The sequence below is a fragment of the Physeter macrocephalus genome, chromosome 19 (genome assembly GCF_002837175.3).
Source record: "Physeter macrocephalus isolate SW-GA chromosome 19, ASM283717v5, whole genome shotgun sequence".
Lineage (NCBI taxonomy): Eukaryota > Metazoa > Chordata > Mammalia > Artiodactyla > Physeteridae > Physeter > Physeter macrocephalus.
The window spans coordinates 8,372,575-8,384,807 of NC_041232.1; the positions used below are offsets into that span (position 1 = coordinate 8,372,575).

Below are 12,233 nucleotides of genomic sequence, written 5' to 3' on the forward strand. Positions count from 1 at the left end.
CTTGGAAATTAGGGTCCTACTGTCCACAAAAGGATGTTATTAACGACAGATGGCTCAAGCATCCCCCACCCCCTCCCACAGTTATTAATCCATTTGCCTCACCCCCGGCAAGAGAAAGCCTCCATTCTTGGCTTCTTTACGAAAGCTGCCGGCAGAGGCAACAAAGGTGGTGACATTTATTGGACAGCTGTCCCCAAGAAGTGAGTGCAGATGACCAGCGTCCAAGGGCTCGCCACTAAGGTGGTATCTGGGCCAGAGCGTTCATCTGGGTCAACCCAGCCGTGGGCACCGATAGTCAGTGGCTCTATCCCCATAAGCAGCAGTATCTCAGTCGAGGAATTCTTAGAACAGTGAGGCACAGACCATCCTGCTCCTGGGAGAACACGGGTGGGGCAGGAACTCCTCACTGTGGAGAGCTGCTTGCAGAAGCCATTAGTGCCTGCAAAAAGGCTTCGGAGTCGCGCGCGTCATCAGGTTTGGTGAGGCGGGGGAAAAGAATATCAAAAGCAGTGTTTCAGCCCAGCCGTTGAGTCCAGCTCTGTGGAACTGCTTTTAAAGCAGCCCAGCACTTCAGCAGCAGCTGTAGCATTGGTAAAGTGCCCAAACACCCAGTTACTCAACTCAATATACTCCTGGAAAAAAAAATGCATTTAGGAGCCAAATGCGGCCAAGAGGCTGTGATTCTTTTTCAAAGCAGCTCACCCTGGGAAATGCTCCCACTCCCGGGGGAGCCCTGCCCAGACTGCCCCTTTGTCTAGGACGTCACATGCCAGCTCCACTGTGACTGCTGCACTTGGGCCTGTGTCGGGCAACTGCCTGCCTCCTGCTCCAACCCCAGGGTGAAGCAGGACACCGCGCAGGAAGCTCCAGAACGGTGGCCGGGAGGAGGTTATCTACGTGTTGTGTTTCCAAACAGTTTGCTTTTCTTCTAATGAGATTTGGTAAATGCAATTAGTCCAGACAGGGTATGCGGAGTTTTATGTGTGTATTACAATCCATCAGAGAAAGGAGGGACCAGAGCTTTAACTTTCCTATTCATTACCCACAGTTAGCACAACGTGACCGATGGAGGGAAAGAGAGGACTCCTAAAGGGATGATACCACATGCTAGCTATCTCCAATTTACATTCCAGAAACAAATTTAGGGAGCGCACCTGCCTCATTAATGAACCTGAGTCCCCTTTTAGTCAGCGATCAGTGAAAATCAAGATATTCCTTTGGGCGAACAGTTCAATCCTCAGTTCCTGTCTTTCACTAAGAACTTGGTATCTTGGCACGGGAAATCATCGCTTTCTGGCACTCGGACTGAAGGATGACTAGGTCTGCTCCACTTCATCCTTCGTGGATGCTGAGAAATCAGAGCCGCCCTTTCTCCCTGGGAACTGCCATGCTCCTCACTCACCCACATCTGCTCTATCTGCAATCCTGGCTGCTCCATTTCCTTCCCCACATCCACTCTCTGACAGCTTAGTTATTAAACTCAACATCTACATCCTATTTTAAAACCAAGATTCTAATAAATCCTTGGCTCCTTGATTAACTGTACACGCAGAGGCATCTGATAATGATAGGAGAAAACCCAGCTTCCTCTTTTGCCATTTTCACCTCTGCCCGTCTCCACTGAGACCACCATGCCAAAGGCCGCTTAGCACATTCTGGGACTCGGAGGCTGCCACACAATGTGGAGAAAGGCTCTGAGGGTGGCAGCGAATGCTCTGTTTAAGGTGGGCAGAGCAGAACCTTTCAGAGGAGAGACAAATCCAAACTGCAACCAGAGGGTATATATCCGCAGGCCCAAAATTCACTCGGGCAAAAGTATTCCTTTGCAAGCATCAAGCTCACAGTAAGATTAGGAGAAAGAAAGGGATGAAGAAGACTATCGTAATATAACAGGCCCACATCTTCCAAATTTAATCAGCTGAACACTCGCTCACACCTCGGGTAAGAACCGGGCAAGCACACTTTTTCTAGCAGCAAACCTCACCCTCAAGAGGGGCCCAAGCCCTTGCTTGAACCACGAGAAGCTCACTGAGCACCTATTTCATTCCAAGCACCACCAAAAACAGCAGGTGCCTTCTAGAAATTCCCTCTCAGCAACTTTCTGATGCTCACAAAATGAGGGTTAGCCTGAACCATCTGAAAACCCCGGGACCACAGGAATACAAAATGTAACTCAGTACAAATGGAAGGGGGGCTGTCTACCCTCCACTGGGTAACAGCCAGTAACCATCACATTCTCTGTAAATTACACTTCAGAGCAAACAATGACGCTACAACTCTGCTGCTGAACTAGGGGGAACAGTGGCTCCTCTCATGACATCTGAGATTTCATCTCGAGATTCACTCCTTTTTTCTTTTCAGTTGAGGAAAACAGGAACCTGAAGATGAAGCCGCTTGCTCAGAGCTGCACAGTTAGCAGCCCTGCCGATGGCACCAGGTTCCTCCAGCCCTCGGCTCCCCCCGTCTTCCAGCTTTACGAGCAGAGCCCTAAGCTGGCGTGCCCTCCCAGCCTGCAGAGGTGAATGCTGAAGACTGGAGATGTATTCCCAAGACCCTTCCAGGTAAAGCCACGGTCAGTCCCTAAACCTTGCTGTCCCTGGAAGACAGTCTGTCACCTGGTGAGGCCAGTGCGAGGAGGCTGGCGACAGGGGACTGACCCTGCCTCAGGGGGTGTCACTCCCAAAGCAGCAGCATACCTGGCATTTTCTCTTCTGCTACCAGCAAATATAATTCCACAGCTTGATCTAAATTAGCGGAAAGGGGCACTTAAACCTTATGTTTGACTAAACCGAAGACTCTCAGTTTTATTAATAAATTTTATACTGGAAACAAAGAAGAAAAGGAAAAGAGAGAACAGTCAGTATATTCATTAAGAGAAAAGAAAGCCTAAATCCAGAAGAACAGTGTCCATGTCAGCTCAGGCTACGCTGTTTTGGTTTACAGAGAGCTGGATGTGACATCCTAGGCAAACACTCAGGGCTCTTACAGACTCCCTCAGTTCGATGTGTTCTATGGTAGAAGCACTCAGGCCAACAGCTATGACAGCCTCCACCCCCTTACAAAGGCCCTCCCCGCCTCAGCTCCGCCCACAGGCAGAGGCCCAGAAATGGTGTTCTTACCTGGGTTAACCAAGGCACAGACCTCCCCAGAGATTTCTCCAGATAAAGTCTGGAATGAAACTGAAACCCCTCCAGACTCTTGCTCTAAACTATCAGGCCTCATGGGGAAGCACGAGGTGGATGAGGGGGAGAACCACATTGAATTGTATGGTAAGTGTGTGTTTGACTGACTAATATCAGTATAACCACACTCAGTACTGGACCGATTCTACCTCGGAAACTCAAAGCTCCATGATTTGGGACTAGGGAGTCTTGTGGACTGCCAAACACAGAAATAAAATTCAAGCAAAATCCATTAGAAAAGGGCCCATAAAAGAATATGAAGACATTTCTCCAAGACTTAACCAATGTGCCATAAAAATGATACATGGTCGAGGATGTCAGCTGTGGTTTATTTGGTTAGAGGAGAGATCAACTTTAAAACCCACTAGTGTTTCTTACACCATATTAGAAAAATCCCAATCCACCCATACTTTCCAATTAATATATACATGGCACTAAAGATGGCAGTAAAGGGATTAGATGTGAAAATGCAGAACCTAAATCCATACCTTTCAAAAGCAATGTTTTTAGTATCAAGGCTGGTGTTAATGACTGGGCTTGTGAGCCGCCTCTCAACCTCCCTGCCTTTTGGCTTCATCAAGTCCAGAGTGAGGCGCTCCATTTCCTGGGAAAGGTCAAAGTGTTCGGTGGTGACCACTTTGTCATCGTGGTTGACTTCCATCAACTCTGCCCAGTTGTCTGCTCATGGAAACAAGGGCGTAACTAAGCACAGTGCAAGGAAGATGCAAAACCAAAGAAGCTTTGTATGTTAAACTGCAACATGTTTCACACACACCCCATCCCCCCCCACTCCCTGGTGCTATCTGATAAAACCTAAAGACTATTGATTATCGATTACCTACTTGCCCAGGAATGATCTGGCCAACTTTCCATAACTCAGAGGAGGCTCTGGGCCATCTTCCCCAAAGATGCAGACTTTTTAAATAATTTGTATTTTTTGTTAGCAACACATTTCATCTGTGTACTTCTTTAAATATATGATTACCTAATTAATATAAATTATTTATGCACAACACTGGGTTAGCCACACCATTTCTCACCCTCCATTAGGGGTCCATGCCTGATTATGGAGGCAATATAAAGAGATACAAGACAGAGTCTTGCACTCAGAGGTTTAGGAACGTCATATGTCAAGAGGGTAACAGTGTTGGGTGGTAAATGATATGTGCAAGAGAACTATCCAGATAAGAAATAAGATATAGAAATTGAGAGTTGAATAACTAATAAGAATAACAGCAACAACAACAAAACATGCCCCAGAGACAGGCACGGAAAAGGCACATAAATGTGAATACATTTTGATGGTTAAAAAAATCACTCAGAACTTAGGAAGAGCAGTGATTACTAAAACAGAACCACTCACCTTCTCCCTTAAAGATAAAACTCCGCCTCCCTCTTATCCAGCTCATGTTCTCAAATCCCAGCAATGTGATATCCACACGCAGTTTGGCACCACTTTTCCAAATGCGACAGACATCATTCGGGCATATTCTGGAAACCAAGGGCACTGGAGAAGAGAAGTGTACTACTGAGAAAAGCCTGAGGGCCAAGCAGAACAGCCAGGCCCCAGAAATCAGGATTCTGACTTTAATGAAAGGACAGGAGTGGCAAGATGGCGTCGGTCATACAGAACTGGGCTTGGCTCCTACGCTTAACAATACAAGGAGTCATTCTTAAAAAATAAAAACGGACTTTCTGTGCTACAGCTGTTTATAAAACTGCAGATCTATGTCTTGTCCAGAGAAAACGCTAAATCAATTTCCCAAGAGTATTCTCAATCCCAAATGAACCCCTCTCATTGACTACCATCAGGGCTAGAGTGCATCCATCTGGCTGTCCTTATCCACATATGCTACTCTCGCCATCTGGCTGAGGCCCCCCTATACTGGCAGGCCCACCATTCAAGACATCAAATGTCTAAAATATGCTGCTTTTTAAACAAAAACTGAGATCAGAGTGGTTATTTGCATTAAAAAGAACTCAGTTTCATAGAAGAACCTGAAGTTCTGTTCTTTCATATACTTTTTACTTCATTTAAATGTTTTATTACAAATATGACTTCTTGCCTGAAAGGGAAGTCTGGAAGTGAAAATAGCTGAAAATCTGGGAGTTAGAAACTGTCATTAACTGATCTACAAGAAACAGAAGTAGAACATCTAGGAAAATTACTGTCAGTCAATTTGTCTTACATAAGATTTTGGAGAAATACATCCATTTTGTTAAAAACAAGCTATTCCAATATTCATCTCATCTTCTTCCTTAGAAAAACAAGTTTAGGACTTCGCTGGTGGCACAGTGGTTAAGAATCCGCCTGCCAATGCAGGGGACACGGGTTCGAGCCCTGGTCCGGAAGATCCTACATGCCGTGGAGCAACCAAGCCTGTGCACCACAACTACTGAGCCTGTGCTCTAGAGCCCACGAGCCACAACTACTGAAGCCCGCATGCCTAGAGCCCGTGCTCCACAACAAGAAAAGCCACCGCAATGAGAAGCCCGCGCACCACAACAAAGAGTAGCCCCCGCTCGCCGCAACTATGAAGCCCACGCGCAGCAACGAAGACCCAACGCAGCCAAAAATAAATAAATAATTAATTTAAAAAGAAAAGGAAAGAAAAACAAGTTTAAAAGGATCGCGTTGAACTCCACAAGGAAATGAGTAACTGATTTATGATAAATCTTACTAAGATTTTAGCCATTTAAAGTGAGATATTAAAAAACAAATAATATGGATAAACGTCAGCGATAACTAATAAAAGGAAGAGACAAAATTGTCTATATATTGTACTGATGAATGCTTGGGAAAAAAAGTCTTATGCACGCGGGAAAAGATTGGAAGGAACACACCTAAAGCATTAACAACAGTTGTGCTTATGTGGGACTGTGGGTGACTGTCTTCCCTTATTCTCATCTATTCATTTTCTAGATTAAAAAAAATACATATAACTTTTATAAAAAGTTATATAAGCCTATATTCAAGCTAAATAAATTTCAAGGCCACAGCCACTCACCCCAGCTGGTGAATTCCCACTTCATCTGCACGTAGAAATCCGGAGCCTGAAGGACAAAGGTTTAAAATAAATTACTCCTTACAGCGGAAACTAACACAACATTGTAAATCAACTATACTCCAATTAAAATTAATTTTTAAAAAATAAAATAAAAAATAAAATAAAATAAATTACCCTTGGTACCATTAACTAAACACAAACACAGTAAGGTTTATTAGGGTTGTTTAAAAGGGAGAGGGAGAAAGAACAGAGAAGATAAGAAGAAACATAAATTGCAAACCCATCAAACTAAATCCTTATTTTATGTTCAGGCTGTTATTTTATCTCAATATAAAATATGTCTAGACAGTTAATAAAGTTAACTGCAAGTGACAAGGTTGGAGGGAGATAAAGTCAAAGTTGATTTAGGGGCTCAACCGTGTTCCTAACAGTAATGGCCCATGAGCCAGGAGGATGGGCTCAAGCACCACCACACAATATGGGTCACAGGCTGGTCTAAGCAGAGAAAAGGGAGCATGGACCCCATCTCTTCTACGGGGAACTTGACCGTGAAAGGCTTTGTGTGCTGGGAAGTGCATGGTGTTTATCAGACCACTCTGAAACCAAGAGGCTGCGAGACATCACTGCCCCCAGAAAGTTGAGTTTTCCCTCCAGTTAACAGAAGACTTTTGCCCCACTTTCCTCTTGAAGTTTTAGGATTTGGCTTTTTGAGGTTTCACACCACCACAGCAGGCCTGTTTAGGATGATTTTCTGACCTACTATGAATTCCTACAGAAGGTTCTTGGAGAGCTACTTAAGAAATCCAACAGTTAGCATGAAGGAAGAAAAATGCTAGAAATTCCAGATGTTTTTCTGCTCAAGAAAAACCAGATTCCAATGATGGGTGAAAGACACTCCAAGGGGCAATGGATGAGAAATGTGGACACGTAACAAGGAGACGCTGTTGAAAAACAAGCCGTCATGCACGGCCTCTGGTGCCACCAAGCACCATGTTATTTGTGGGCTGTCTATAACCTCCAGCAGAGAATACAACTCAGTGCAGTTCACTGCTACGGATCAATACAGGTAAAAAAAAAAAGAAAGTCTTTTTTTTTTTTTTTTTAAGAAAGTCTTTTATACTGAATTTTTTAAGTGTGGGTGACTCCATGTTAAATAAGTCATTTTCTGCTTTGTCAAATGGACAAATGATGTTTTTAGCTCCTCCTACAGTGAGTTAGATAAGAAAACAAATCTATGTGATCTTTGTGCACTCAAACACACACCTATTTTAAAAACAATGGATACAACAATTTCATACTTCGTGGACGGTTTTTTTGTAGTATGTGTGAAATGAATGTCTTAGGCAGGATTTAGCTTGTGTCACAGAAATTTTTTTTAAGAAGAGTGCTCAGATAACAAGCAGTGAGTGTCTCACAGCAAAGTTATTCCTTTTCTCAACAGAATTGTTAATTTTTCTCAAGAAATGTGGAAAGCCGATTTATCTAGCAAATATCTTTGGAAATACTTGGGGAGCTCACTTCTGTGTTTAAACTGAGAATAAACAACATGAAAATTGAACCGCTGGTACTTTCTCGTCTCCTGCTGCCTCGGGAATATTGCACACGGCTGACCAATAAGACGGTTATTGCAAGTGACAAAGGTTATCTGAAGAATGGTAACTAACCATCATCCAAAACAATCCAAGAGCCTAGAAGTAAAGTCTTTCAAGAAAATTCTCTAAGTGTCACAGAGCCCATACATCATTCACAAGAGAGATAAACTGCCCCAAAGCCACTAACTGTAAATAAATTAAGGGAATGGACTAGAAGTCACAAAATACGAATGGCTAGAAGTGACAGGGGTGTCAAGGAGAGCTGCACACAGACTTCTGAGCCTCCACAGGCCCTGAAAATCCCCATATAGTCACAATGTTCATTACAATTTCCCCAAGATGACCTGAGCTCGGGATGCTACTTGTAAGAAAACAGGCAGCTAGACAAATTAATTGCTTGATGTCCATTTGTCTTTAGTTCTAATTTTTAAATAACACTTAAAAGAGTAAGTCTTAATGTCCCGGAAATGTAATTTGTGAAAGACTTCATACATTTAACAAGCTGGAAAAGCAAGGAGTAATGCTATTTGGTATTCAATACATCGTATTCACGACTCATAAAACTCTTTAGGAAGGCACACAAGGATGTCAAACTGTGTCTGCAGCTGCTGTGTCAGCATTTAACTCCAATGATGGCATTGTCAATTTTTATGGCTACCTCGAGAATTTTCTGGAGCAGTTCGGGAACTCCCTCGAGGGCCATGGATGTGTTGTGGAAGTCCCGATGCTGAAGGACTGTGTACACCATCTCGGGATCACCGGTGCTCACAGCCTCATGCAAAACTGGAAGGCAAAAAAGTGAAATTTGATCCCCCTGTATTCTCACACTTTCTGACAAATTCCAAAGCCACTATGAAAAGTATCTATCTGGATCAAAGGCCAATATTCTCTTCAAAGTGGGACACAGGCTGCAGCCCCCCCTGATCTTTATGACCATGACTACTTACTTCTAGCCCTCACCTGACTGAGAAGAGAACATAGTACTCTTAGCCTCTTGAGCAAACCCTGCCATCGTTCCCTTTCCCCCCTTTCTTACCACTGGCTCTGAAATACTGACAGTGTCTTCAGAGCTGGCTTTCACTGTGTGATCACATAACTGTGGAGATGGGCAGGTAGGGTTTGTGTTATGTATATCCTTGCTCAGTCAACTCAAAATTACTCTGACCAGTAGTATGAGAGTGTGCAAAACAAGTGAAGTGCCAGGATTTCACTGGAAAATACTACTACTTTCAGCTATAATTTTTTTGATTTTGTCTATCCTGATGGATTCGCTGGCGTGACCACCACACTCCTCAGGGGAAATCCGGCCTTCACACTCATGTCTGATGCATGTAGAGCCGCTTTCCGGATGAGGAGTCACCCTCTACCCAGGGCTCTTGGCCCAGGACATAACTCAGACCACTGTGCTGCAGACAAGCCAACAGCATCAGAGGCTCTCATCTTCTCGCCCAGCCCCAAGTTCCAAGAGAGAAAGAGTCTTAAGATAAAGATGACTTGGGACAATAGGAGTGAAGGATTGAAACTGGCCTTTATTCAGAAAAAGAAAACGAAATGAAAGGCTTTAAATTATTTTACAAGTATACTTGCCTGTCCATCCCTCGCGATTTTCTTTTGTAACGTCTGCTTTATGTCGGAGCAAGACTCTAGCAGATTCCAAATGTCCCAAAGAAACAGCAAGATGCAATAAGGTTCGACCTCGCGGATCCAGAGCCTCCACGTTCTGTAAAGTAAGCACTGGCTTTATATAATTGGATATATTACATAAAAACGTGGAAAGGAGTTTGAGAGATAATATTCAGTATAAAAATTAAAAATAGGAGGGTCTGGGAGAACCCTGTTGACATAGCATCACACAGAAGGGATTTGGCGTGTTCACAGTGGTGGCAGAAGAATCTCTCTGACACATCTGGGCCAAAAAGCAACCTCAGGCTACTGAGACAGGACTCCCCATTCTCCTGCAAAGGTAAGCCCAGGAGGCTTGAGGCAGTACCCTCAATGTGCTGTGGATGGTAAATGTCATTTAATCCTAAGACAGTTCAGAATTAAATACGAGAAAGATGAAATACACCAAATCCAAATCCACAGTATTCATTTTTGTGTTAACTTTAGTAGTATTCTGTGTAATATGGCATTTTCAATGTTTGTAAGATTTAGATAATGTATCAGAGAATCTGACAAATTAGCCTGTGATTCTAATGTAAGATATACCATTGAATAATAATTGATTTTGGACTCATATTAGAGATTTTTACTAGTGTGCAAATAATACTGAAAGAGAGGAGGATTAGTTCAAGATAGCGAAGTAGAAGGACGTGTGCTCACTCCCTCTTGCGAGAGCACTGGAATCACAACTAACTGCTGAACAATCATCGATGGGAAGACACTGGAACTCACCAAAATAGATACCCCACATCCAAAGACAAAGGAGAAGCCACAATGAGACGGTAGGAGGGGCACAATCACAATAAAATCAAATCCCATAACTGCTGGGTGGGTGACTCACAAACTGGAGAACACTTATACCACAGAAGTCCACCCACTGGAGTGAAGGTTCTGAGTCCCACGTCAGGCTTCCCAACCTGGGGGTCTGGCAACAGGAGGAGGAATTCCTAGAGAATGAGACTTTGAAGGCTAGCGGGATTTGACTGCAGGACTTCAGCAGGACTGGAGGAAACAGAGACTCCACTCTTGGAGGACACACACAAAGTAGTGTGCGCATAGGGACCCAGGGGAAGGAGCAGTGACCCTATAGGAGACTGAACCAGACCTACCTGCTAGTGTTGGAGGGTCTCCTGCAAAGGCGGGACAGAGGTGGCTGTGGCTCACCATGAGGACAAGGACACTGGCAGCAGAAGTTCTGGGAAGTAAGTCCTTGGCGTGAGCCCTCCCAGAGTCCACCATTAGCCCCAGCAGAGAGCAGGGTAGGCTCCAGTTGCTGTAGGCTCCAGTGCTGGGTTGCCTCAGGCCAAACAACCAACAGGGAGGGAACTCAGCCCCACCCATCAGCAGACAAGCAGATTAAAGTTTTACTGAGCTCTGCCCACCAGAGCAACATCCAGCTCCACCCACCACCAGTCCCTCTGATCAGGAAGCTTGCACAAGCCTCTTAGATAGCCTCATCCACCAGAGGGCAGACAGCAGAAGCAAGAAGAACTACAATTCTGCAGCCTGTGGAAGGAAAAGCACATTCACAGAAAGACAGACAGAATGAAAAGGCAGAGGACTTTGTACCAGATGAAGGAACAAGATAAAATCCCAGAAAAACAACTAAATGAAGTGGAGATAGGCAACCTTCCAGAGAAAGAATTCAGAATAATGATAGTGAAGATGATCCAGGACCTCAGAAAAAGAATGGCAAAGATCGAGAAGATGCAAGAAATGTTTCACAAAGACCTAGAAGAATTAAAGAACAAACAAACAGAGATGAACAATCCAATAACTGAAATGAAAAATACACTAGAAGGAATCAATAGCAGAATAAATGACGCAGAAGAACAGAAGAAATCAAAAGCCTTACAGACAAGCAAAAGCTAAGAGAATTCAGCACCACCAAACCAGCTCTACAACAAATGCTAAAGGAACTTCTCTAAGTGGAAAACACAAGAAAGGAAAAGGACCTACAAAAACAAATCCATAACAATTAAGAAAATGGTAATAGGAATATACATATCAATAATTACCTTAAACGTGAATGGATTAAATGCTCCAACCAAAAGACACAGGCTTACTGAATGGATACAAAAACAATACCCATACATACGCTGTCTACAAGAGACCCACTTCAGACCTAGGGACACATACAGACTAAAAGTGAGGGGATGGAAAAACATATTCCATGCAAATGGAAATCAAAAGAAAGCTGGAGTAGCAATACTCGTATTAGATAAAATAGACTTTAAAATAAAGAACATTACAAGAGACAAGGAAGGACACTACATAATGATCAGGGATCAATCCAAGAAGAAGATATAACAATTATAAATATATATGCACCCAACAAAGGAGCACCTCAATACATAAGGCAAATGCTAACAGCTATAAAAGAGAAAACTGACAGTAACACAGTAATAGTGGGGAACTTTAACACCTCACTTACACCAATGGACAGATCATACAGAAAGAAAATTGATAAAGAAACACAAGCTTTAAATGATACAACAGACCAGATAGATTTAATTGATATTTATAGGACATTCCACCCAAAAACAACAGATTACACTTTCTTCTCAAGTGCACACAGAACATTCTCCAGGATCGATCACATCTTGGGTCACAAATCAAGCCTCGGTAAATTTAAGAAAATTGAAATCATATCAAGCATCTTTTCCGACCACAATGCTATGAGATTAAAATCCATTACAGGGAAAAAAACGTAAAAAACACAAACACATGGAGGCTAAACAATACGTTACTAAATAACCAAGAGATCAGTGAAGAAATCAAAGAGGAAA

General features: G+C 43.3%; 1 protein-coding gene across 1 annotated transcript in view; it reads right to left on the reverse strand.

Moving 5' to 3' along the window:
- Nucleotides 1–12,233, reverse strand: part of ANKRD13A (ankyrin repeat domain 13A) — a 41,146-nt gene that overhangs the window by 11,489 nt on the left and 17,424 nt on the right. The window contains exons 2-6 of the mRNA XM_007115605.4: nt 9,370–9,502; nt 8,441–8,565; nt 6,191–6,236; nt 4,546–4,689; nt 3,671–3,860 (exon numbers count right to left, since the gene is read on the reverse strand). Coding sequence (XP_007115667.1) covers nt 3,671–3,860; nt 4,546–4,689; nt 6,191–6,236; nt 8,441–8,565; nt 9,370–9,502 — 638 coding nt within the window. The remainder of the gene's footprint in view (nt 1–3,670; nt 3,861–4,545; nt 4,690–6,190; nt 6,237–8,440; nt 8,566–9,369; nt 9,503–12,233) is intronic.